At 44.2% G+C, this 25,721-nt stretch overlaps 1 protein-coding gene across 11 annotated transcripts in view; it reads left to right on the top strand.

Moving 5' to 3' along the window:
• SLC2A9 (solute carrier family 2 member 9) overlaps nucleotides 1–25,721 on the top strand; it is a 280,693-nt gene that overhangs the window by 50,564 nt on the left and 204,408 nt on the right. For all 11 annotated transcript variants that reach the window (XR_009494947.1, XM_059887811.1, XM_015471765.3 and 8 more), the window contains one exon: nucleotides 2,772–2,917. Coding sequence is in view for 10 of the 11 variants with exons in the window: in XM_059887811.1 (XP_059743794.1) it covers nucleotides 2,772–2,917 (146 nt within the window). In the remaining variant the exon portion in view is untranslated. The remainder of the gene's footprint in view (nucleotides 1–2,771; nucleotides 2,918–25,721) is intronic.

Genomic DNA, 25,721 nt, shown 5'->3' with positions numbered 1-25,721 from the left:
CAGTCACCAAACTGGGGGGCTTAAAAGAGTTCTGGAAGCCCTTACATAGTACTTAGTCCATGCCAAGAAGAGTCCCAAGGGCTTTGTCCAGATGACTCCATTCGTCCCCGGTACAGCCCTCCAGGGGAGGCACCTTCATTAGCTCCCTTTATTGGGGGGGGGAGCTCACCGACTGGCTCAAGGTTTCGTTAGCAGACGACAGCGCAGGATCTGAAGCCAGGGCGTCTACTGCACAGCCTGAACTCCTAATGTTTCCTTGCTCGTATTGTTCTTCAGAACCTTGACAAGATGGGTGAAGGGGAAAATGGTCCATCTATATTTGAGTTCCTCAAAATAAAATCTCAGCTCTATCTTTAACATTCCAATTTGAGTTACGTTTTATAGGAGGGAGTTACAGTATCTTTCATTTCATAAGTGGGCTTCCAGAAAGAATCGTGAATTTCAAAGGTACAGGTCTCGCTTTCAGGGGGCACGGATGCCTTTGAGACACTAACCAAAGCTACGTGTCTGATCTGTTCCCTTAAGAAAATGAAGGCCAGGAGTCCAAAATCAAGGTATCTGCAGAATTGGTCCCTTCCAGGGGCTCTGAGGCTGGAGTCTATTTCACGTTCTCTCCTGGCTTCTGGTGTTGCATTCCCTGGCTTGTGGACCCATCACTCCAGTCTCTGCTCCATCTTCAAGTGCCCCTCTTCCCTTTGTGTCTCCAAGTGTCTTACCACCTGGTAAGGACACCAGTCACTGGGTCGAGGCCCACCCTAATCCAGTGTGACCTCACCTTAACCTGGCTACGTCTACAAAGGACCCCCTTGGGTCTCATTAGGTCCCATTAACAGGAGGAAGTGAGGCTGAGCTGAGATGGGATGGATAGGAGAGCATCCACCCATGGAGCTGTGAGGACAGAGCACTTGGGAGAAACAGCAGCGAAGCCTGGTGTCCCACGATCAGAATGAACCTGGAGAGCCCTGAAACCTTATGGTTGGAACACCTGGGGGCAAGGGGCAGGAAATATGGTAGGCGACGCGGTCAGAGGTTGAGAGGGTCCCCTCAGGTGTGAGAGGTGCTTGGTGCCCGCACCATGGGCCCTGGTTAATCAGCCATCCTTGTTTGTCTAAAACTCGGAATCTTCCCAGGATGCAGAACTTTCAGTGCTAAAGCCAAGATGTTGTCGTTGTTATTTAGTCGCTAAGTTGTGCTGGACTCTTCTGTGATCCTATGGACTGTAGCCCACCAGGCTCCTCTGTCCATGGGATTCCCCAGGCAAGAATACTGGAGCAGGTGGCCATTTCCTCCTCCAAGGGACCTTCCCGACCCAGGGATAGAACCTGTGTTTCATGCCTTGGCAGGCGTATTCTTTACAACTGAGCCACCAGGGAAGCCCTAAAGCCAGGTTGGTCCCTTGCAAGTTGGGATGAGCTGGTCATTGTACAGCAGCTACCTCCTCACCTGTTGAGCCATCAGCATCTCAGTTTTCCATATCACTTCACAACGGACAAGTCAGAAGGGTCTCCATTAATTGACATCATCCGTGTGCCTGGCCCTCCGCTGAGCATCCCCTGGCCACCAGGGATTCAGTCTGCACAGGTGCCCTGTGAAGGAGGCAGGCTTACTGTCCTTCACCACGACCCGTGCCCCCTCTTTTCCACTAGCCTGGTCATTTCCTTATTAGCTTTTTGTGTTAGTGTCATTAAGTCATGTCTGACTCTTTGCAATCCCGTGGACAGTAGCCTGTCAGGTTCCTCTGTTCATGGGATTCTCCAGGCAAGAATACTTAAGTGGGTAGCCATCCCCTTCTCTGGGTTGATCTTCCTGATCCAGGGATTGAATCCAGGTCTCCTGCATTGAAGGCAGATTCTTTACCATCTGAGCCACCAGGGAAGTGAAGTGAAGTGAAAGTCGCTTGGTCGTGTCCGACTCTTTGCAACCCTAAGGACTACACAGTCCATGGAATTCTCCAGGCCAGAATACTGGAGTGGGTAGCCTTTATCTTCTCCAGGGCATCTTCCCAACCCAGGAGTAGAACCCAGGTCTCCCGCACTGCAGGCAGATTCTTTACCAGCTGAGCTACACGGGAAGCCTGATACACCAGGGAAGTAATGATAATTATCCCTAGAGGGTAGCAATTGTTTCAGGGTGAAGACCTAAGAGTTTCCCAAACGTCCATCCAGTGACCCCACATGAGCCAGATGCTTTGTATGTAGTCTTGTGTTTCCACCACAATAGGAATAGACAGTTATGACCTTTCTTTCACAGATGAGAAAGCAAAGGCCAGGAGAAGCCAGTTTACTTCCAAGGCCACCTAGAGAGGAAAGTGGGGCTGTGGGACTCGAATCCTGCAGGTTCCTCTTATTCGGCTGCTAAGCAACCATGTGCCAAACTGATCTGTGGTCGCTTGATTTTTCCATGAGGACCGGTGATCTCAATATGTGTGTTGGAGATAAAAATTCAAATAGCATTTGATTTATGTCGCCACCTCGGAGATAATGCTGTCTCTTTACACCTTAGGCGTGTTTGCCTTGGGTGCGGAACCAGAAAGTTATCCTGGGCTGAGATGCAATGCATGAGGTGCTCAGCTTATAAACTGGGGCAGCCCTTCACAGAAAGCGTTCCCTGAAGGCTAGAAACTGGTGTGAATCCAACCTAACTTGAAGCACATTGATTGGTGCTGTGGCCATAGCGCTATTTTTGTCAAGTGCCAAGGGGAAGGAGGTACCGTGACCAGCATCTTCTGTGAAGGAGACAGCTCTGTCACGGCCGCCATGCTTCCTCCACAGGCATCGCCCTCAGCGCGCTCCCCATGTACCTGAGTGAGATCTCGCCCAAGGAGATGCGCGGCTCTCTGGGGCAGGTGACCGCCATCTTCATCTGCATCGGCGTCTTCGCGGGGCAACTGCTGGGCCTCCCGGAGCTGCTGGGAAAGGTAAGTGCGGCTTCCCGCCAAACACATTCGCTCTCAGTTCATGTCACCATCCCCGATCCCCGTGTCCCTTGCCAGACGAAGGGCAGTCAGAGGGGAGCCCTTCCTCCAAAACCTTGTCCCTAGCCTCAGAATTCTTGAGCACTCAAGCCTTTCGTTTATTATTGGAGAAAAGTTGTTGCTGAGTTTCTTTGATTGGGTTTGATTATCTTTTTAGAAAATAAAGAATATACAAACCAATTCAAAACGTACAGTATGTAGGAATCCATTCACCCAATGACTGTTGTTAAGAGATTACTTATGTTCATTTAGGCTTTGACTTTGCTTAGATAACTTATATACATGTAGGTTTTTTGTTTTTTTTTTATGGAATCATGTCATACACTGGGTTGGCTAAAAAGTTCGTTTGGGTTTTCCATAATATCTTATGGAATATTTTCCATAATATTTCCATAAATATTTCCATAATATCTTATGGGAAAACCCAAACGAACTTTTTGGCCAACCCCTCTTGAGAGTCCCCTGGACTGCAAGGAGATCAACCAGTCCATTCTAAAGGAGATCAGCCCTGGGTGTTTTTTGGAGGGAATGATGCTAAAGCTGAAACTCCAGTAGTTTGGCCACCTCATGCAAAGAGTTGACTCATTGGAAAAGACTCTGATGCTGGGAGGGATTGGGGGCAGGAGGAGAAGGGGATGACAGAGGATGAGATGGCTGGATGGCATCACCGACTCGATGGACGTGAGTTTGAGTGAACTCCGGGAGTTGGTGATGGACAGGGAGGTCTGGCGTGCTGCGATTCATGGGGTCACAAAGAGTCGGATACAACTGAGCGACTGAACTGAACTGACTGAATACATTGTTCTGCTACTTGCTATCTTCACTTAATATATTTTGGGCATCTTTCCAGTGTTTGGCTCAGCTCTACCTCACTCCTGAGTCTTTCTTACCCATGTGCTTAGTTGCTCAGCTGTGTCTGACTCTTTGTGACCCATGGACTATAGCCCACCAGGCTCCTCGATCCATGAGATTGTTTTCCAGGTAAGAATACTGGAGTGGGTTACCATTTCGTCCTCCAGGGGATCTTCCTGACCCAAGAATCGAATGCACAACTCCTGTGTCTCCTGCATGGCAGGCGGATTCTTTACCACTGATCCATTGGCAAATATGTATTGTAAAAGCACCAGATTCTAGCAATCGTTCAGAGAGCTGAATCACTCTTAAATTGCTAGTGAGAATGTGAAATGACATGGCCATTAAGGAAAAAGCATTTGGTAGTTTCTCAAAAGCTAAAAATTCCTTTACCATACCTCCTATCAATTGTGCTAGCAGGCATTTATCCCAGGGAAATTCAAATTAGGCTTGTACAAAAATATATACACAAATGCTTACTGCAGCTTTTTTTTTTTTTTTTGTAATGGCAAAAACTAGAAAGAATATAGAATTCTTTCCCACATTCATATCTAATTGCACAGTCTTTGGTGGTTGGCTTTCAGTTTTGGAAGCAGGAAGGCCTGACTTTAAATCCCAGCACAACCATGTACTTGCTGCGTGGCCTCAGCAAGGAGGAACACCTCGCCCAGGTTGGGGTGGGGATGCGTGTGATCAAGGGGAGCTGCCCAGAAGAGGTGGCCTCTAAACTGAGCCCTGAAGGGTGAGCAGTTAGGCAGGTGATGCAGGGGTTTGGAGAGAAGACCCTGAAGAGAAAGGGAATAACTAAAGAAAAGGCCCTGAGATGGGAATGGCGCTATGAGAGACCTGGGAGCGGCTCGGAGGCTGAGAGAAGACTGGGCACGGGGAATGTGAGAGGCAAGGCACCTGTTCTGGAGCTGCAGTGGGCTTCCTCCTGGGGCAGTACGGAGCCCTGGGCGACACTAGAGCAGGGGAGTGACCCAGCCAGACCTGAGTGAGAAGCTGGCTCTGGGAAAATAGGGGGCAGGTGTGGGCTAGAGGGGGAGGAGTCAGAGGATGGAGAGTGACCTAGCTGGGACTTGCCGTTGGCCAGGGAAGGATGAGGTGGGAACTGAAACAGTTGCCCGGAGGAGCGAGAGGAGGGGCAATGGAATCTACAGCCTTGCTGCCTGAGTGTCCGGGGAGGATGAGGGAGGGAGAATGGTGAAGATGCCTCCTAAGGAAGCAGAGTCATCCCCTTCCCCCTTCCCCAAGAGGACCAGGAGGGAGGAGAATAAACCATGGCTGAAGGTCAGTGTTGAATGGCCACCACTTCTGGCCATTTGAACAGAGGAGGGCTGACCAACCCTGCCCTGGGCTGCCCTCAGCAGGACGCAGGCGGCAACTGAAACAAACCTAACAAACGCTCATATCAATGGTGCTTGAGTAAAGCACATCTTTAATGCCGTTCATACCCGACAGTTGCTTTGTGAGTGGCTCATATCTATAGGTGTGGAAACATGAGCTGAGAGAGGTAAGGGGTAGAACTAACTAGTAAAAAAAAATTGTTGGAGCTGAAGCCAGAACCTGGATCTGCCTGCCTGCACTCCCACATGTGGGGTGCATCCTACACAGTCCAGATGGGACCCTCTGGATTCTCCGGGAGTGTGACTAAGACTCTGACTCCAGTTACGCCCTGTGGACTCTTTCCCTACGTCACCTGCTGGGTGTCCTGCTTGTGTGCGAGTGTGCTAAGTCGCTTCAGTTGTGTCCAACTCTTTGCAACACCATGGACTGTTAACCTGCCAGAATCCTCTGTCCATGAGATTGCCCAGGCAAGAATATTGGAGTGGGTTGCCATTCCCTTCTCCAGAGGATCTTCCCGACAGAGAGGTCGAACTCGCTCCTCCTGAGGGTCCTGCATTGCAGGTGGATTCTTTACCGCTGAGCCACTAGGGAAGCCCGGGTGTCCTACGCTTCAACTCAATTCTGACACTATCTACCCAGACACAGTGTCAGAGTCTACAGGTTTTAAGATCTCAGTCCCACCAGACCGAACCTGCTTCAGATGCTCATCTCAAGTCCAGGTCTTTACCTGTGCTTCTGACCTACAGGCTATAAGTCAGAGGTTCCCAGGACCCCTCCTTGGGTTCAATTAATTTGCAAAAGTGGCTCACAGAATTCAGGAAACCAGTTTACTTACTCCATAATGGTTTATTATAAGAGAATGTAACTCAAGAATGGCCAGATGGAAGAGCTGCCTAGGGCAAGGTGTAGGGAAAGGGTATGAGGCTTCCATGTTTTAAAAATATGTTCACCAACCAGAAAGCCTTTCAAATCCCATCCTCTTGGGTTTTAACAGAGGTTTCACTATAGACATGATTGATTAAACCTTGGTCATTGGCGTTGAACTCAATCTCTAGCCTCTCTCCCCTCCCAGATGTCTAGAGGGTGGGACCAAAAGTTCCAACTTTCTAATTAATTGATTGATTCACTTAACAAGCCCCCATCCTTAGGTGTAGTCCAAAAGTAACCTCATGACATAAACTCATCAATTTGGAAATACCAAGGGTTTTAGGAGCTTGGTGCCAGAACCACAGGACTTTCCTGGTGTCAGTGGTCAAGAAGCTGTCTGCTGATGCCGAAGACTTGGGTTGATCCCTGGGTCAGGAAGATCCTCTGAAGAAGAAAATGGCATCCCACTCCAGTATTCTTGTCTGGGAAATTACATGGACAGAGAAGCCTGGCAGGTTACAGTCGGGTCACAAAAGGTCAGATGCAACTTAGTAACTGAGGACACACACCCCAGAACCAGGACAAGGACCACAGGGGTCTTAGTCCTTTGGGGGCTGCTATATGGGCTTCCGCAGTTGCTCAGATGGTAAATAATCTGCCTGCAATAGAGAAGACATGGATTTGATCCCTGGGTCTGGAAGATCCCTTGGAGGAGGAAATGGCAACCCAGTCCAGTATTCTTGCCTGGAGAACTCCATGGACAGAGGAGTCTGGCGGGCTACAGTCCATGGGGTCACAAAGAGTCAGACACGACTGAGTGACTGACAAAAATAACAACAAAAATACCATAGACTAGTGACTTATAAACAGCAGAAACTTATTTCTCACAGTTCTGGAGGCTAGAAGTCCAAGATCAAGGTGGCCACATGGTCAGTTTCTGGCGAGGGGCTCATCCTGCCTTGTACCCACAGCCACAATCTCACTGTGTCCTCACATTGGGGAGAGAGGTCATCTCTTGCGTGTCTTCCTCTAAAGGCATTAATCCCATTCATGAGGGCTCCATCCTCATGACCTGATCACCTCCCAAAGGCCCCACTTCCTAATGTTATAATCCTAGGGGTGAGGATTCCAACATATGAATCTGACGGGGTCTCATTCAGTCCAGAGCAGGTCTCAGCTCTTTCTTGAGCCTCTATCTTCTCTTTTCCTTCACTCATCCATTCACTCACTCCGTGCACTTGCTAATCACTCAGTTAGGTGCTGGAGCTGCTTTGATGGTAAACATGAGCCAGGTACAGTCTGTACCTTCATCTTGCTCACCGTCTGCAGGGACTGTGTGACCTTGGACAGGACACCCACCTCCATGAGCCAGTGTCCTCCTTGGGGAGGAATGCTCATAAGTCCCAAATCCCCAAGCTCCACTCCAGCCTAAATTTCTCCAAGGGGACATCTCTGGCAGACAGTGACCAGTTCAGCATGTCCCCAGAAAGAACACCTTACGCATACCCATCCACACTGTTATTTCCGCTTGTTTCTGCTTTGTCCTATAGTAGGTCATGTCTTATTGATGTGTATGTATACTAAGCCCAGTGGTTTCAAGTTGATTCACTCATTCAGAAAATATTTAGAAAGCTTCTGCTCTGGGACAGGTGTTGGGCTGGTGGCTGTTGGTTATGAGCTGAGGATTTCAGACTACTCCCTGCCCTTGGGGAGCTTACAGGAAAGACAGTTAACCAGTGATCAGCATGATGGGGTAAAAGTAGGGCATTGTCCTAGAATAGGGGGTCCGAGATGGTTTTCTGGCAGAAATGACACTCAAACTCATGCCTTGAGGATGAATAGGATTTATCCAGGTGGGGAAGTGGTGGAGAGAGAGAAAGAGGGAAAGAAGCAGAGTTGGGAAGGGTGTTCCAGGTGGAGGGAACAGTATAAGTGAAGGCCCTGGCATTTGTTGAGAGGCAGAAACCCTAGGGGAACTGGAGCACCGAGAGGGAGAGGGAGGAGCTGCTGGAAAGGCAACACACCTGAACAGTGAGTATAGTGAAGGGTGAGCAAGATGAGGAGGCTCAGAGGAGACTGTAGACCTGTCCAGTGAGGGTAGACAGGTACTGCTACTATTTCCCCGACAGGTACTTAACTGTCTCTTGTGTGTGTTAGTCGCTCAGTCATGTCCGACTCTTCATGACCCTATGGACTGTAGCCCGCCAGGCTCCTCTGTCCATGGAATTTACCAGACAAGAATATTGCAGTTGGTAGCCATTCCCTTCTACAGGGTATCCTCCCAACCCAGTGATGGAACCCAGATCTCCTGTATTACAGGTAGAATCTTTACCATCTGAGCCACCAAGAAAACCTCTACTTGACTAAGGTCATAGCATTTACAGTGAAAGTCACTCAGTCCTGTCTGACTCTTTGTGACCCCATGGACTATACAATCCATGGAATTCTCCAAGCCAGAATACTGAGGTGTGTAGCCTTTCCCTTCTCCAGGGGATCTTCCCAACCCAGGGATCAAACCCAGGTCTCTCGCATTGCAGGCGGATTCTTTACCAGCTGAGTCATATCCAATTTTCAAGAGAAGCTAGAGGTCTGAATTTTTATGTCACATTTCTTAATTTTTAAATAACTGAAAATTGTTTGGGTTTGGGTCAGCCTGTGGGCCATTTTTCACATACTTTGATGGGGACTTGTGTGCCTATGGAGGTTTATCTTTGTCGAAGAGTAATGAGAAATCCTTGACAGGTTGAAGTAAGGCAATGACAGAATAAGATGAGCACTTAAAAGACTTTTGGGGAAAGGACTGGATCCCAACAAAGCCCAGGGAAATTGCACTGGTCCAGAGGAGAGATGCTGGGAGCTTGGATTAGAGTGATAGCGGTAGGCAAGGAATGGGTGGATGAGATGGCTTAGACAGTGATGGGATGTAGGGCCTGAGGGAAGAGGAGTCAAGGATAATTCTGGGTTCTGGCATATCCCTCAGGTAGCATGGCAGTAGCAGATGCTAAGATAGGGAGCCCTGGAGGAGAAGAACTTTGCAGGGATTCATTGAAATGAATTGCCCAAGTCACAGAGCAACTTAAAAGCAGAACTGATTCAAAACCCAAATACCTGGGCTCCCAGGAGGGGGTTGTCTCTCCTGGCAGCAGCAAAGCTCAAAAGCACGATTCTGGCCAAGGAGCACAGTACCCATACCCACTTTCTGATCCCAAGCCAGATGAGAAGGTAATGCTATTCATCTTGTAGACTGTCTTTTCCCATCAGATTGGATTTATTTCAGATAGTCTTGGAGGATATGTGAGTAACTCAGTGAATGTCTTTTTTGTTGTTTTTTTCATATTCATGCTCAGGGAAGACGGATTTGGGGCTTCTAATACAGGAAAGGATGTCAAATGGGAAATTTTCTTTCATCTCTTTGGGGATTTGAAATACTCCAGCCAAGTGAGAGCCACAGTTATTTCAGTAAGTGTCAGCATTTCATTTTCTCTATTTTAATAGAATTTCATTTACCTTCAAAAAGACAACCGAGTTTCTAAAAGAGAATTAGAGAGAAAAGCTGTGCTTCAATGCAGGCAATTGCTCTGAAAGGCAGAGGCTGGAGGAAGTAGCAAGAAGGCTTTTAGAACAGACGCCAGAAGGCAAGAGAGGGAAATAAATGTAGGAATTAATGCTGGTGCCTTGAAGTTAATCAAAGATGCATCATAAAACACTGTGGGATTGAACATTTATGTGACATTTTATAGTTTCAAAAAATATTTCAAAAAGCATATTAATTAGCTATTTCTCCTAAAATGATAAAGAAGAAAGGAACTGAGATAAAAATTGTAGGCAGAAGTGTGAGGAGATACAGAACAGCTTCAGGTCATGAATTAATGGTTTCATATGTGTGGGAGAGCATTCAATCGGTTGAGGATCCGGCTGAAAGGTGGTTGTTGAATCACGCGAATACACTGGGATTCTTGGCCCCCGGAGAAGAATTCAATCCGGGGCCAGAGACGAGGCTTGATCGCTCAGAGCTTTTGTGTAATAAAGTTTTATTAAAGTATAAAGGAGATAGAGAAAGCTTCTGACATAGGCATCAGAAGGGGGCAGAAAGAGTACCCCCCTGCTAGTCTTCAGCTGGATGTTAAACAGTCACTAGCAGTCTGTTAATGAAAGAAAGGAATGTCTTAAATTTCAGAATGGCACCAGGCCCCTCACCCATAAGATGCATTTTGGGATAACCTTGGCACCAAATGGTTTATCCTGGGCCATAAAATGATTAACTTGAATCTTGAAGAAGGGCAGACCACCATACAAATAGTTTCATTTACATAGATTAGGGGAACAATATCTGAGTATAACATACTGGTTTGTCAAGTAGGTTCTGGGCCAGGAGGCGGAACCGACTTGGAGATAGAGTTTGGGGTAAAGGCATAGCACATTAGCATAGCTTAAGACAAACATTTCCATAAGAAAAAGGCATTGGTTATCTCTAGGCGAAACCAGGTGTCATATGGCAACACAGTATTTTAAGAGAAACCTCCCTTTAAATTTGTATAGAGAAGGAAAAAAATATTGCTAGTTTGTTTCCTCCTGCCGCTTAAGAGAGAGAAAAATGTCTGACACTTGCAGGCTATTTCCTCCATTTGGAGACCCTTGGCCTTCCTGCCTGTTACCCTCTCATTTTCATCGACTCCAGTCCCCAGGTCCTGGTCTACAAAGACTGTGAAAAGTTTGTCCTTTCTTCCTCCTTGAGAATTCCAGACCCCTCTCTCCTTGGGGACCCCTAGATTTCCTATCAACCTGCCTAGGAAATGACTGTCTCATTCCCCCCTTTTCTTTTAGGAGAATTATGTTGCCTAGGGAAAAGGGGCGTCGTTCTCATTCCATAACTACTTCCGAGCTGACAAGGGGCGTTGTCCCTAAATTGGTGAGGCAACATATTCTCCTAATCCTCATATTGAGGATATCTGATCCAGGGGCCCCAAATAGTAGCTGGAGGAAGCTACAGCAGTAGCAGGAGTTTGAGCAACCATTTGTAATTTAAAAGCTTTCATGTGGCTAGAAACAAATCCAGTTATACAATTACAGATGCAGGGAGCAAACAGCAAGAACAAAACAACCAGAATTATTGTAATTAAGATAGTTGTCCACCATGGGGAACTAGTTAACGTTTCCCAAAGTGAAGCAATTGAGGCTTCAGGAGTGTCCATGGCCCTAATCATCTTGTTCATGTGGTTAGTAAAATGGGTAACATTCGTGCTCATATCAGGTATATATGTACAGCATTGGGTATGAATAATGGCACAAGTTCCTCCCTGTGCAGCTGTCAGAATATCTAGAGCCAATCTGTTTTGTAAAACCACCTTTCTAATTTGTGCTTGTTCAGCATTAAGAGCTGAAATAGCCTTTTGAGAATCTTGTAATGCCTGTTGAGTAAAATTAGTCAAAGCATCCACTCGTAACATAACATCTGTAGTTCCCAAAGAGGGAACAAACGCTGCAGCCAAATAATCATACCAATGAAATACAGACCTTGCCCACCGAGTTTTAAGGTGGGGTAAATTAGCAGGCTTTTCTGGAAGCTCTGAAAATATAAAGCCATGAGTAAAGGCTAGACCCAGGGTGCATCTCCCTATCCAACCAGGGGGAAGCCATGTCCATAGGTAAGAGCCACATATCCAATAAGTCCCGTTTGGAGCAAGCCAGTGCGACTGAGATATCCAGTCCCAATTCGTGCCTGGCCAGACAAAGGGAGAACCTGAACTGGGATTGGAAAACACGGGAATGATTACATTGCATGTTTCCTGAGACAAATATCCCACTTGTTTCCAATCATTGTAATTAAGTTGTTGGCTAACTTTTGGGGACGGCTCTGTTTGTTCCCAGCATATAGAGGCAGTAGATATTAAACGTCCTTTTTCAGGAGTTAGCCATGTAACCTCATCCCATGTTTGATAAACGTCAGGTAAAAAACCATTAGATCTAGACCTATTTATCTTATATGTAGCAAAATAGTCATTGAACCGAGCAATGTATAATCAAAATTAAAAGTCACATTATGTCCATAGTTAGAGTACAAAGTGTTGCACCAGTCCATTTTAGGGTTGGTAGATGTCATCAGATGAAGAAGAGGCATCACATGTGATTGTTGTCGAAGGTATTCACAGACTTGGAGAAAGTCTTTTCCTGGAAGTGGGGAGGTCCACCACAGGAAGCCTTCCACTGACGAAGAGGGGAGCGCTCGGCAGACCCAGCAGTTAGACCGATTGTGGAATGCAGCATAGGAGTGAGCCCAGGACAGGAAGACATTGTCTTGAGGATCCAACGGCAGACTCAGGATATTTGGAGTCAGCAGAAGTAAGCTCACATAGGTTATCAGGCCCATCTAAAAGGTACAAAGTCAGAGCATAGAAAGTAAAGACATAAAATGAAGTCACTTAATTTTGGTCAGGGTGCCACCTCTTAACTCGAGTATGATGTACCCACGAATCAATTCCTGGCACTTTGACAGCTGTGGGAGAGGAAAGAATAACCTTGTAAGGACCTTCCCAGAGAGGCTCGAGGGATGGGCCCCCAGATCCCAATGTTTTTATGAGGACCTTGGTTCCTGGCTCAAATAGAGGCTTGCTTGTCTCGGAGGCTGGGAGGCTGGGTCAGGAGTCGTCTCCCCGAGTTCTGTTAATGCCTGTTGAAAAGCTGAGAGCTGAGTTACATAATTAGTTAATTCCAAGGCTTCAGGGTCTATAACAATGTCTGTGCGTAAGAAAGGCCTTCCATAAATACATTCAAAGGGGGACAGTCCCTCCTTTTGGGGGGTAGTTCGAGCCCTCATTAAAGCTATGGGTAGGACTTTAATCCATTTGTCCTGCGTCTCTTGAGTTAATTTGCGCAGATGCCTTTTGATAATGTCATTAGCTTTTTCAACTTTCCCGGAGGATTGGGGTCTCCAGGAACAGTGTAAGTGATATTCCATTCCTAGAGCTTTAGACACGCCCTGAGTTACAGCAGCTTTAAAGGCGGAGCCATTGTCACTCTGAAGGCTCCGTGGCAGCCCAAACCTGGGGATAATTTCATGGATTAAAATCTTTATAACCTCCTTAGCCTGTTCACTACGACAGGGAAAAGCCTCAATCCATCCAGTAAAGGTATCTACCCAAACTTGTAAGCAAGAATATCCATTAGCTTTTGGCATATGAGTAAAACCAATTTCCCAATCCTCTCCAGGATACTTCCCACTTCGTTGTAATCCAGATTTTGCTAGCTTTTCAGTCTTTGGGTTATTTTTTTGACAAATCTCACACCTTTTGATAATATTCTTTAAAGTTTTCATTACATTTTTACCTTCAAACAAACGAGAAACCATTTGGTAAGTACTCTCGGCACCCAAATGAAAACTCTGATGTAAACCCTTAAGAATTTTCCACTGAGCATTTTCAGGAATTATTAATCGTCCATCCTCAGACTGTAACCATCCTTTATCAGTAATCTTTGCTCCTCGTTTCTTATATCTTTTTAATTCTTCCTCAGTATGTTTTGGTCTTTCCTGTTCCACAGGACCTGTCCAGATCAAAGGCATCTGTAGTGAAGGGGTTTCGTAAAGTGCCGCTTTTCTGGCTTGACAGTCAGCCAGATGATTACCTTCGGCTATTTTACTCCCATCCCTGCTGTGCCCTTTGCAGTGCATAACAGCTACTTCTTTAGGACAATATATAGCAGTTAAAAGTCTCTCGATCTCTCTGAAATGCTTAATAGGTTCTCCTGTTGCTGTTTTAAAGTGTCTCTCTTTCCATATTGCAGCATGAGCATGTAAAGTCAAATAAGCATACTTAGAATCTGTGTAGATATTTACCTGCTGCCCTTTGCTTAACTCTAGAGCTCGGGTCAGGGCCACAAGCTCTGCTAACAGAGCACTGGTTCCCTGGGGGAGAGATTTTGCTTCCAAAACCTGTTCAGCAGTCACCACGGCGTAACCTGCTTTACACTTTCCATCCTGAACAAAAGAACTGCCATCTGTAAATATTTCTATGTCAGGATTGTCTAATGGGGTATCCTTTAGATCTTCCCGAGCTGCATAGTTCAAAGTTAGGAATTGAGAACAATCGTGATGAGGTGTTTCATTTTCCTTTTCAGGAAGGGAAGTGGCAGGATTTAAATTTCCACAAACTTTAAGCTTAGTTACTGGTCCTTCTAACAACAATGACTGATACTTAAGAAGCCTACTGTCTGTCATCCAAATATTAACCTTAGAATTTAAGATTCCACTCACATCATGAGAAGTCAGTAGAGTAAGGTTTCGTCCATTAATTATTTTTAAAGCTTCAGGTGCTAATAAAGCCGCTGCCCCAATTACTCTTAGGCAGTGGGGCCACCCACGTGAAACTACATCTAATTCTCTGCTTAGATAAGCAATAGGTTGCTGGTGAGGCCCTCGGGGTTGTGTCAAAACTCCCAATGCCACACCTTTTCTTTCAGTGACAAACAAATTAAATTCTGACCCTGTGGGCAAGCTCAGAGCTGGAGCTTGCAGGAGAGCAGTCTGAAGAACCTTAAAAGCCTTTTGAGTTTCTGGAGACCAAACCAGTTTGTCGGTTTGGGCCTGCTGAGTTTCAGCTATAAGTTTATATAAAGGCCAGGCAAGTTCCCTGTAACCCGGAATCCAAATGCGACAGTAACCTGTGATTCCTAAAAATCCTCTTAATTGTCTTAAAGTCATAGGTAGGGGGTGATTTAGTATAGGTTTAATTCTCTCAGGGCCTATGGCCCTAGTCCCTTCTGATATGATTAGGCCCAGATATCTAACCGATTGTTGACAAAGCTGAGCCTTTTCCATTGATGCCTTGTAACCACAGTCTGCCAGAAAGTTTAAGAAATCTTCTGAGGCTCGCGAACAAGCTTCCTCTGTCTCAGCACAGAGCAAAATATCATCTACATATTGTAACACCACTGCTTCAGAGCTATTAAAGTTTTGTAGATCCCGTGACAAACTTTGTCTGAATAAGTGAGGACTGTCATGAAATCCCTGGGGCAAAACTGTCCAGGTTAACTGAGAAGCTGGCTGCGTAGGGTCTTCAAAGGCAAATAGGAATTGACTTTCTTCCGCCAAAGGCACTGAATAGAAGGCATCCTTTAAATCAATTACTGAGAAATATTTGGCCCGTTCAGGAATTTCAGACAATAAAGTATAAGGATTAGGCACCACGGGGTGTAAAGGAACTACAGCCTCATATATTATTCGTAAATCTTGAACTAGTCTCCATTTACCATTCGATTTCTTTATACCCAAAATAGGAGTGTTGCAAGGACTGTTACAGGGAATTAATAGTCCCTGCTCCTTTAAATTTTCGATGATGGGTTTTAACCCTTCCTTAACTTCAGGTTTCAGTGGATACTGCTTCTTATGTGGAAATACGTGTGGGTCTTTGAGCTTAACAACTACAGGAATAGCATTTTGTGCTCGACCCACAGATTTTCCATCAGCCCATACTCTAGGATTTACATTTTGTTCAACTAAAGGGAGAGAAAGGGAGGGCTCCATATTCATGAAAACAGAGGCATGGACCTTGCTCAGTATATCCCTTCCCAAAAAGGGTGAGGGAGATTCTGGCACGATGAGAAACTCGTGTGAAAACAGCACAGAATCCCAGTTGCAAGATAAAGAATAACTGAAATAATACCTTTTGGCTCATCCAGACAGTCCCATTACGGAAGCGGATCGGGAAGAAAGTGGACCAGGGACTTCAGTAAGGACAGAATAAGTTGCCCCAGTATCTAAAAGGAAATCGACGGATTGGCCCCCCACAACTATTAAAACCCGGGGTTCCTCAGGTGTAATTAGGACGGGAGCTTGTGTGGGGACCCCCGGGCACCTTTAGTCCTGATTGTCTTGAGAGTCTGACCCCGGAGACCTACGCCTCTGGGGGCAGTCTCTCTTCCAGTGTGGTCCTTTGCAGACTGGACATGGAGCCGGGGGCGGCTTAGATGCCTGAGGGCAATCCCGCTTGAGGTGCCCCTCCTTTCCACAGTAATAGCAAGCCCATCCCTTTTCACCTGGGCCCCTCTGGGCATTTTTCTCAGGCTGTTTAAGAACGTTTTTCATAGCCATGGCGAAGGCTTCCGCCTTTTCCTTTGTCTTTTTTTGCCTTTCTTTCTTTTCCTCATATTCCCTACCATAATAGACTGTCTGAGCCAGTTGTAACAGAGTATCTAAAGACTGATTTGGTCCATACGCCTGTTTTAATAGCTTACAGCGGATATCTGGAGCCGACTGAGTGAGAAATCTATCCTTTAAGATCACTTTTCCCTCTTCACTTTCGGGATCAATCTCAGTGAATCTGCGAAGGCCTTCTCTCAGTCTATCTAGGAATGTACCAGGAGCTTCTTTCTCCTTCTGTTCTATGTCTGCCAATTTGCCATAGTTTAAAGGCTTAGAACGCGCCTGCCTAAGTCCTTCAAGAATACATCTAACAAAATGACTCTGATCCCATCTTCCTTTAGCTGTGTTGTAGTCCCAGTCTGGTTCTACAGTTGGGACCGCCTGATTCCCAGTGGGGAGGGCCGCTATCTCGTTCTCCCTCTTCCCTACTGATTCATTACCAAGCCATTCATCTCCATAAGCAACCGCTTTTTCCAAAACTCGAGTCTTTGACTCAGGAGTCAGCGTTTGTCCCAAGATATACATCACTTCCTTCCAAGTGAGGTCATAAAGCAGAGTAACACCTTTAAAAGCTCTAATATATTTTTCTGGGTCCTCTAAATAGTCTCCCAGATCCTCCTTGATTCTTTGTATTTCTTGATAAGAAAAAGGCTTATTAACTTTCACAGACTGATTATTTCTTCCGGTGGGTGTTTCATAAAGAGGCGACAGCTTGTGTGGCTGTTCCTCAGTCTCTCTGGCTGCTCTGCGCATATGATCCCAGGGATAGATTGGAGAAACCTGTTTCTCCTCTTCTCTTTGTCTCCTGTCCTCCATCTCATCTCTTACTTCGATGGTCTGAGTTTCTACTGAAACCAGAGTAGTCTGAGGTTGTACTGAGACAGGAGTTGTTTGGACCTCCATGTGGGCAGTTTGAATCCCAGTTTGGAGTCCCCGGTACGGGGGCAAAGTAAGAGGACAGGAGGGAGCTGAAGATTTCACGCCCAAATCTATACCCTTAGGACATAAGTCTGGCATATTTCGCAGAGAGAAAAAGGGCAACACATATGCTACTTCTACCCATTTCCCTTGTTCCTTACAGAACCGGTCTAATTGTAGAACAGTATTATACTTAAGAGACCCTCCAACTGGCCACCGTTCGTCGTCCTCCAGTGGATACCGTGGCCATGCAGTATCACATAGGAAGACCAGGTGTGTCTTCTTTAAGCCCTGGGGATCAAATCTATCCCAGTTTTTCAGGATACAGTTCAAAGGAGTGAGGCTGGAATTGTTAGCTCCCATCTGTAAGAGAAAAAAAGCGACCAGCACCATTTTTTCTACCGGAGGCGTCCCTCCCTGCTCTAGATGGGGGTGTAGACAGATGTTACACCAAAAGCTTTTCCTTCCTGGTCGGACTTAGTCTGTCCCTTACCGACGCAGGGGCCGTACTCGTCCCTCCCGGTTCTACCACCGAGATGGGGTGGGGATGTACCAGGGGTAGACTTGATAGCATCCCTACTTGAGGTCCAGCTCTTCACCCTTAACCTTGCTTGCCTCTGATGTCACCCGGGGTGAATCAGAGTAACCTTCCGGAATGCCTCCCAAGCTAAGACTGCTGTAGGAAACATTCGTCACCTGAGTGCCTGTGCACGACCCTGAGTATTTCCCGACCACAATAAGACCGACGCGAACATAAAACTGAGATGTTCTTTCCAAGCATCACCACACCAGTATAACAGCCTCCTCTGATCCACTAAGAGCCGGCATTACCAAAGGAAAAAACCCATTGCAGTCCCAATCTGAGTAACCTTTAACCTCAGAGATGTTCTGGGAGCTAGAGCTGCATCTAGCTTCCGAACTTTCGATTCCTAGCGAGGCTAGACACTTTCTTGACTACCAATCCAAGTTTGGGACCTAAGCCACAGTACACAGTAACAGTATAGATCACAAGTCCCTTGAAAGTCTATGATCCGATAGATTAGGTTAGTACTTCTAATTCCCAAGGAGTTATGAAATGTCAAAGAGACCGAAAAGTTTGACCGAGAAAGGAGAGTTCGGTCCACACGCTTTGCCCATTTCTGGTCGGTTCCCAAAGAAGACATTGGGTGCCTCTTGGCATTGGCAGGTCAGTATAACGCCCCGACAGGTTTCTGCCATAAGCCGTATGAGATCACCGTGGAACCGCAGAGCAGGGCCCCTTACTTGCTTCACGCAGGGCATGCCATTCATTCACACAAGCACACCGTAGAGTTAGTAAAGCATGGCAGAAAACGTGTTCGCTAAGAGAACAAAGAACTAAAGCTCCAAGCATCCTTACCTTGTCCTGAAGGATCCCAGACGAGCCCCCAAGATGAAAGGTTGTTGTTGAATCACGCGAATACACTGGGATTCTTGGCCCCCGGAGAAGAATTCAATCCGGGGCCAGAGACGAGGCTTGATCGCTCAGAACTTTTGTGTAATAAAGTTTTATTAAAGTATAAAGGAGATAGAGAAAGCTTCTGACATAGGCATCAGAAGGGGGCAGAAAGAGTACCCCCCTGCTAGTCTTCAGCTGGATGTTAAACAGTCACTAGCAGTCTGTTAATGAAAGAAAGGAATGTCTTAAATTTCAGAATGGCACCAGGCCCCTCACCCATAAGATGCATTTTGGGATAACCTTGGCACCAAATGGTTTATCCTGGGCCATAAAATGATTAACTTGAATCTTGAAGAAGGGCAGACCACCATACAAATAGTTTCATTTACATAGATTAGGGGAACAATATCTGAGTATAACATACTGGTTTGTCAAGTAGGTTCTGGGCCAGGAGGCGGAACCGACTTGGAGATAGAGTTTGGGGTAAAGGCATAGCACATTAGCATAGCTTAAGACAAACATTTCCATAAGAAAAAGGCATTGGTTATCTCTAGGCTCAAGAATAGCTAACTTCAGGCGAAACCAGGTGTCATTATGGCCACACAGTATTTTAAGAGAAACCTCCCTTTAAATTTGTATAGAGAAGGAAAAAATATTGCTAGTTTGTTTCCTCCTGCTGCTTAACAGAGATAAAAATGTCTGACACTTGCAGGCTATTTCCTCCATTTGGAGACCCCTGGCCTTCCTGCCTGTTACCCTCTCATTTTCATCGACTCCAGTCCCCAGGTCCTGGTCTACAAAGACTGAAAAGTTTGTCCTTTCTTCCTCCTTGAGAATTCCAGACCCCTCTCTCCTTGGGGACCCCTAGATTTCCTATCAACCTGCCTAGGAAATGACTCTCTCACGGCGTGGGAGCTCGGAGTTCATCAGTGCTCCAGTGGGGACACGCTTCACACACGACTTACATCCAGTTGGTTCCTTTATACAAATGTTTAGTGTTTAGCTTGAAACACGAGGGAAATACAAAAAAGGAAATAAAGCAACTTGAAATTCTGCCCTGTTAGGTAAGGCAGCTACATCTATTACTGTCTATATTTCTATCTACCTGTTATGCAATAGAGATTACATTGTGCTTAGCTTCGTGTTTTTCTTTTTAAAAAATCACCATCCTTGGGCTTCCCTGGTAGCTCAGATGGTAAAAAAATCACCATCCTATCGAAGTCATTTCTCTCATAAATCCATTTTCAGTGTTACATTATATTTCATCACAAAGGTGCACGATAGCTATTGCCCATTACTGAATGCGTTTGCTGTGCCTGAATTTACACTAACATGAACCATATGGAAACAGATATTTTTCAAAAATCTCTCAACTCCTTTCTTTTAACTTGTTTGATTTTTATGATTATGTTGCATCCATAGCTATTATTCCACAGTACAGAAGAAATTGATAAATAAAAATATTAAAGTGTCTATATCTCACCATTGCTAGATAAACACTTTAACAGTTTCAAAGGCTTTTTCACATTTTTTTTATTAAAAAAAATTTTTTTTAATTGGAGGATAATTGCTTTACAGAATTGTGTTGGTTTCTGTCAAACATCAACATGAATCAGTCATAGGGGAAATATTTATTTGATTTTTGAGCTCTGCTGGGTCTTAGTTGTGGCATATGGGCTCTAGGTCCCTGACCAGGGATTGAACCTGGGCCCCCTGCGTTGGGAGTGCAGAGTCTTAACCACTGGCCCACCAGGGAAGTCCCTTCTGTTGTTTTTCAATCAGATACATTTATACACACACACACACACGCACAAACACATTTGGTTCATTACATTCGTAACCTTTTGCAAGCTGATTATTTCACAACACAATGTTGTGAACAAGTCATTAAAATAATTATCAAGATAATTTTAGTAATAGTTGCGCATTATTCTGAGTTACCATAATTTGTTTCATTATTCTTTTATTTGCTGGACATTTCAATTGTGTTTATTATTGAAACGCTGAATTTTTAAACTTAGGATGAACAGTCTTCTACATAAATCATTATTCACTCTATTTGTGTGGTTTAGCACCCTAAAAATGAAAACAACAGGTCAAAGAATATACATTTATCTAAGGCTTTCGGGCATATCAAATCTTTCTCCAAAGGCCACCTCAGTTTGCTTTCCCACCAGCAGCACACAAGAGTACGCTGTGTCTTATGCCTTTGTCATCTGAAGCATTTTAAATAACTTGGGTATTTAATAGGCAAAAGCAATATAGTGTTGCTTTAGAATAAATAGTATTTTGTGTTTCTGTGCTTATTAGCAAGGTTGGATATTTCATAAGTGCATTAGTTTTCTGTTGGTGCTGTAACAAATCATCACAAATGAGATGGAAATTTATTCTTGGATCCCAGAAGTTCAAAAGTGTTGCAAGAAGGGGACCTCCTTCCAGGGCCCAGGAGTGGGCTCTTGTCTAATAATCAGAAATGAATTGTCCGAGGAGACACATGCGCTGACAAAACAAGAGACTTTATTGGGAAGGGGCGGCCGGGTGGAGAGCAGCAGGGTAAGGGAACCCAAGGGAACTGCTTGGCCACGTGGCTCACAGTCTCGGGCTTTATGGTGATGGGATTAGTTTCTGGGTTGTCTCTGGCCAGTCATTCTGACCCAGGGTCCTACCTAGCGGTGCAGGCATTGCTCGGCCAAGATAGATTCCAGTGAGAAGGATTCTGGGAGGTTGGTAAGACTTATGGGCTGGCATCTCCTTTTTCCTTTTGACCTTTTCTGAATTATTCCTGTTGGTGGTAGCTTGTTAGTTCCAAGTTCCTTACCAGGACCTCCGACTGTAAGATGACTCTTGGAAGTGGTTACCGTCGGATCTGGCCAAAGCAGGTGGTTTCAGTCAGCAGTTCCCCTAAAAAAACTGGTTTCACTGGGATGAATTCAAGGTGTCAGGAAGTCTGGGCCCTTCTGAGGAGGAGGAGTCTATTCCTGTCTCTTCCAGCTTCTGGTGGTTGCTGGCATTCCTTGGCTTGTGGCCCCGTTGCTCCAATCTCTGACTCTGTGGTCACACTGCCTCCTCCTCTCCTTTCTTTGGTCACATTTCCCTTTGTCTCTGTCAACTGAAAAAAAAAAAATTCACAACCTAAAAGTTGAGAGCTATGTTTTATTCTGTGGACATTCTTAGGACTTCAAGCCTGGGAGATAGCACCTCAACCTGAGAAAATTGCTCTGAGGAGGCAAGGAAGGAGCTGAAATATATAGAAGTTTGTGCAACAAAGGGCAGGAAGTAGAAACATCAAAAGATTGTTGCTAATTAAAAGAAAACCAGTTGTCCCAAGCTAAGGAATTTAGCGTTCTATATATGGGAAGATATAAGGGTCTGGGCTCACTGAACTCATTCCTTTGATATGCACCTCAGCTATCTGGGGTCAATATCCTGTGTTTTCCCATCCTGAGTTTCTTCAAGGTTTACCATCAGAGGTGGCTGCAGTCCTGAAGACAGCTAGATGGTGGACAGACCTTGTTTCTGTTTCAAGTTCCCTCAGGGCTCACTGTCATTGGGATGGCTGCATTCACTGATGGCCATGACATCCTTTATTTACTGATATGGCAGGCATCATGCTTAGTTCACGCCTCCTTCTTATAAGAACACCTGTGATCGCAGCCCATCCAGATAACTCAGGATAATCTTCCCATCTGGAGATCTTTAACTGCAAAAAAATATTTTGCCACATAATTTGATATTCACAGTTCCAGAGATTAGAATACAGGTGTCTTTGAGGAGTTCATTACCAATGCTAATGACTCTCTTAGTAATTTTTACAACCTCTTTTGCTTTTATTAACCTTTTGATATATTTGTGGCATATATTTTTATGGCTTGGTTTATTTTTACATTTAGTTTCCTTTCTATTTTCAATGTGTGGATTTAAAAAATATATCGTTAAATATAACGAAGTCTTTCTTTTCCTTTGAGATTTCTTCCACTGGTTTTTATCTTAGAAATTTCTTCTTAGGAATACGATAAATTTTTATCTGTATTTATTTGTGGGTCATCTATGGTATTAGTTTTTACATTTAATTCTTAAAATCGCTTGACTTATTTTAGAATGTGGTATGAGGCATTTGCACTTATCTTTTTCCCACCCCTCCTGTCACTTTTTCCTAAACTACTCTTTAATCCAAGTGTTTCCTCTGTTGACTTTTGAGGTTTCTTTATTACACGTGATATTCACAGTATACATGAGTTTCTGCTTCCGGGCCATCCACTTTGTTCCTTCATTTCTATTCTAGGGTCCATACTTTGTTTTCACAATCGTAACTTTATTGTATGTTTAATACTGTCCCTGCTAGTGTTGATTTTCAAAACTGTGCTGGAAACATTCACTTGTATATTCTCCCATGGGAACTTTAAAACTATCTCCTCCTTTTCAACACAAAAAAAGTCTTTGAAGCTGTGACTGGAATTGTGTTAAGCTGTTTGAACCCAATTAAGATTATTTTTCATAACTCATTATTTCCACTAAACACATGATGCCTCCCTCTTTATCTAGATTTTCTTATTATCACTCAGCTATTTTTATTGCTACTGTATTTTTAACTAAGCAAAAGGGGGATTAATTTTTTTGTTAATTATAGTTATCTTCTATCTTTTTGCTGCTACTGGAGTTTTTTTCCATTATGTTTGGTTGTTAACAAAATATGGGAAAACTACTGATTATATATGTTAGTATGGAACTCTCTTTTACTTTCTTATACTTTTTGGCTGCTTATTTGTTTATCCAGACAATTCAAATGAGTGCTTACTGATAGCATCTGTAAAGACTGACAATTCTGCCTCTTCCTTTCTGATAATTAATCTCTCCTTTTTTTTGTTTTACTGACATTCATGTCTAATTGCATTGACCAGGCTATGTTAATAATGTTGACTTCAAGGGGCATCTTTATTTTCCCTGTTTTATTGGAAATACTTATTGTGTTTCATCATTAATTTAAATATGTTAATTTTTCAACTTAAAATGGATATTATTTATCTTGGTTGGGAATTATATATCTCATCTTGGTTTCTATAGACTATCAGCAATGTGGAAACTGTCTTCTAGTTTTTATTGGGCTAATAATGCTTCTTTGTTACCTGACAATCAATTATTAGATATGGTATACTATTAGAATGCCTTGTGTTAAACCATCCTCACATCCCTGGGATATATCTTTATTGGTCACTATCAAACATTTTTTAAATGTTGTTGAATTTGATTCATTAGTGTCTTATTTAGATTTATATACTTACAGCCAGAGATGAGATTTATCTAGACTTTTAATGCTTAATCTATATTTTTTAAATCTCTTTTCATCTTTTACCCATTCTCAGTTCAGTTCAGTTGCTCAGTCATGTCCGACCCTTTGTGACCCCATGGACTGCAGCACGCCAGGCCTCCCTGTCCATCACCAACTCCTGGAGCTTGCTCAAACTCATGTCCATTGAGTTGGTGTTGCCATCCAACCATCTCATCCTCTGTTGTCCCCTTCTCCTCCTGCCTTCAGTCTTTCCCAGCATCAGGGTCTTTTCCAATGAGTCAGTTCTTCGCATCAGGTGGCCAAAGTATTGGAGCTTCAGCTTTAGCATCAGTCCTTCCAATGAATATTCAGGACTGATTTCCTTTAGGATAGACTGTTTAGGATTCTCAAGAGTCTTCTCCCACACCACAGTTCAAAAGCATCAATTCTTCGGTGCTCAGCTTTCTTTATGGTCCAACTCTCACAGCCATAAATGACTACTGGAAAAACCATAGCTTTGACTAGATGGACTCTGTCGGCAAAGTAATGTCTCTACTTTTTAATATGCTGTCTAGGTTAGATGATATCATATAACATTAGTAATTAAAGTATCACAAGACCTCACTAATAAAACCATCTCAACCTAGTCTTTCCAGAAAGAAATTCTTGGAGGATATTTTATCAGTTTCTTCTTTAATTAACAGTCTAATCTGTCTCCTTTTGAATCTGTTTTTAAAATTACTGCCTTTTCAATACAATCATTCATTTCATTGCAACATTCAAATATATACACACAAATATACATACAACTAAGCTCTTTCTTTTTTTAATGCTTTTAAAAAATAATTTTAAAAATAATTTATGGGTCTTCCTTGCTGCGTGGGCTTCTCTCTAGTTGTGAAAAGAGCAGGGACTACTCTCTAGCTGCAGGGCGAGAGCTGCTCATTTCAGTAGCTTCTTTTGTTGCGGATCAGGGGCTCTAGGGCTCAAAGGCTTTGATAGTTGCAGCACCTGGGCTCAGTAGTTGAGGCTCCGAGTTCTAGAATACAGCTCAACAGTTGTGGCACACAGGCTTAGTTGCTCTGTGACGTGTGGGATCCTCCTGGATCAGAGATTGAACCTGTGTCTCCTGCACTGGCAGGCACATTGCTTACCACTGAGTCACCAGGGAGCCCCACATACAACTATGTTTTAATATCCTTATGCCTATTCTTTATATCTTCTCTTTTGATTGAATTTTGTTTATTTGATTTTTGCTCTCTCTCTTTCAGATAACATTTTCAAAAGGTTGCATCTGATTTTATTTGCAAGGCTAAGCTCTATTATCCATTTTATTGCTTTCCAGTTTTATTGATTTCCGCTTTGTCCTGTTCTTATTCATACATTTTTTTCTTTGAACACAGGTCTGCCAATATTCTGAAAAATTTTAGTATGTCACTTTCTCAATGTTACTGTTTCTACATAATTTTTCATTTTGATTCCATACTCCAAACAATTAATTAGAATAATGTTTTCAATTCCCAGTAGATGCATCTTTGTTCTTGTCACTCACTGCGATTTTTATTTTGTTGTGTGAGTAGAAAGTAACTCTTAAATTTCTCCTATGGGCAACATGTTAAGGTTCCTCTGTGGCTGGCTTGCAATCAACTTTTGTAAATAATCCATGTTTGCTTCAGGACAGTAGCTCTTTCTTGGCACATTATATGCAGAGCTAATATTAATGACTGTGATTTCATCACAATAATTATTGTTAATCTACCAAATACTAAGGACCTCGTACTGGAATTCCATGAGCGATTAAAAAGAGGAGAGAAATGTGATTCTATCATAGCAGAATGAACTCCCAAGGGCAGGACACAGAGCGGCCCCTGTAGCTCTAGTTCTGGTGTCAGGCTGCCTGAGTCTGCCTTCCAGTCCCACCGCGCACAGCTGGGGAACTTTAAAT

Source organism: Bos taurus, chromosome 6 (genome assembly GCF_002263795.3).
Source record: "Bos taurus isolate L1 Dominette 01449 registration number 42190680 breed Hereford chromosome 6, ARS-UCD2.0, whole genome shotgun sequence".
Lineage (NCBI taxonomy): Eukaryota > Metazoa > Chordata > Mammalia > Artiodactyla > Bovidae > Bos > Bos taurus.
Note: the sequence above shows the minus strand (reverse complement) of the source record. Positions and strands in the feature narration are given on the sequence as shown.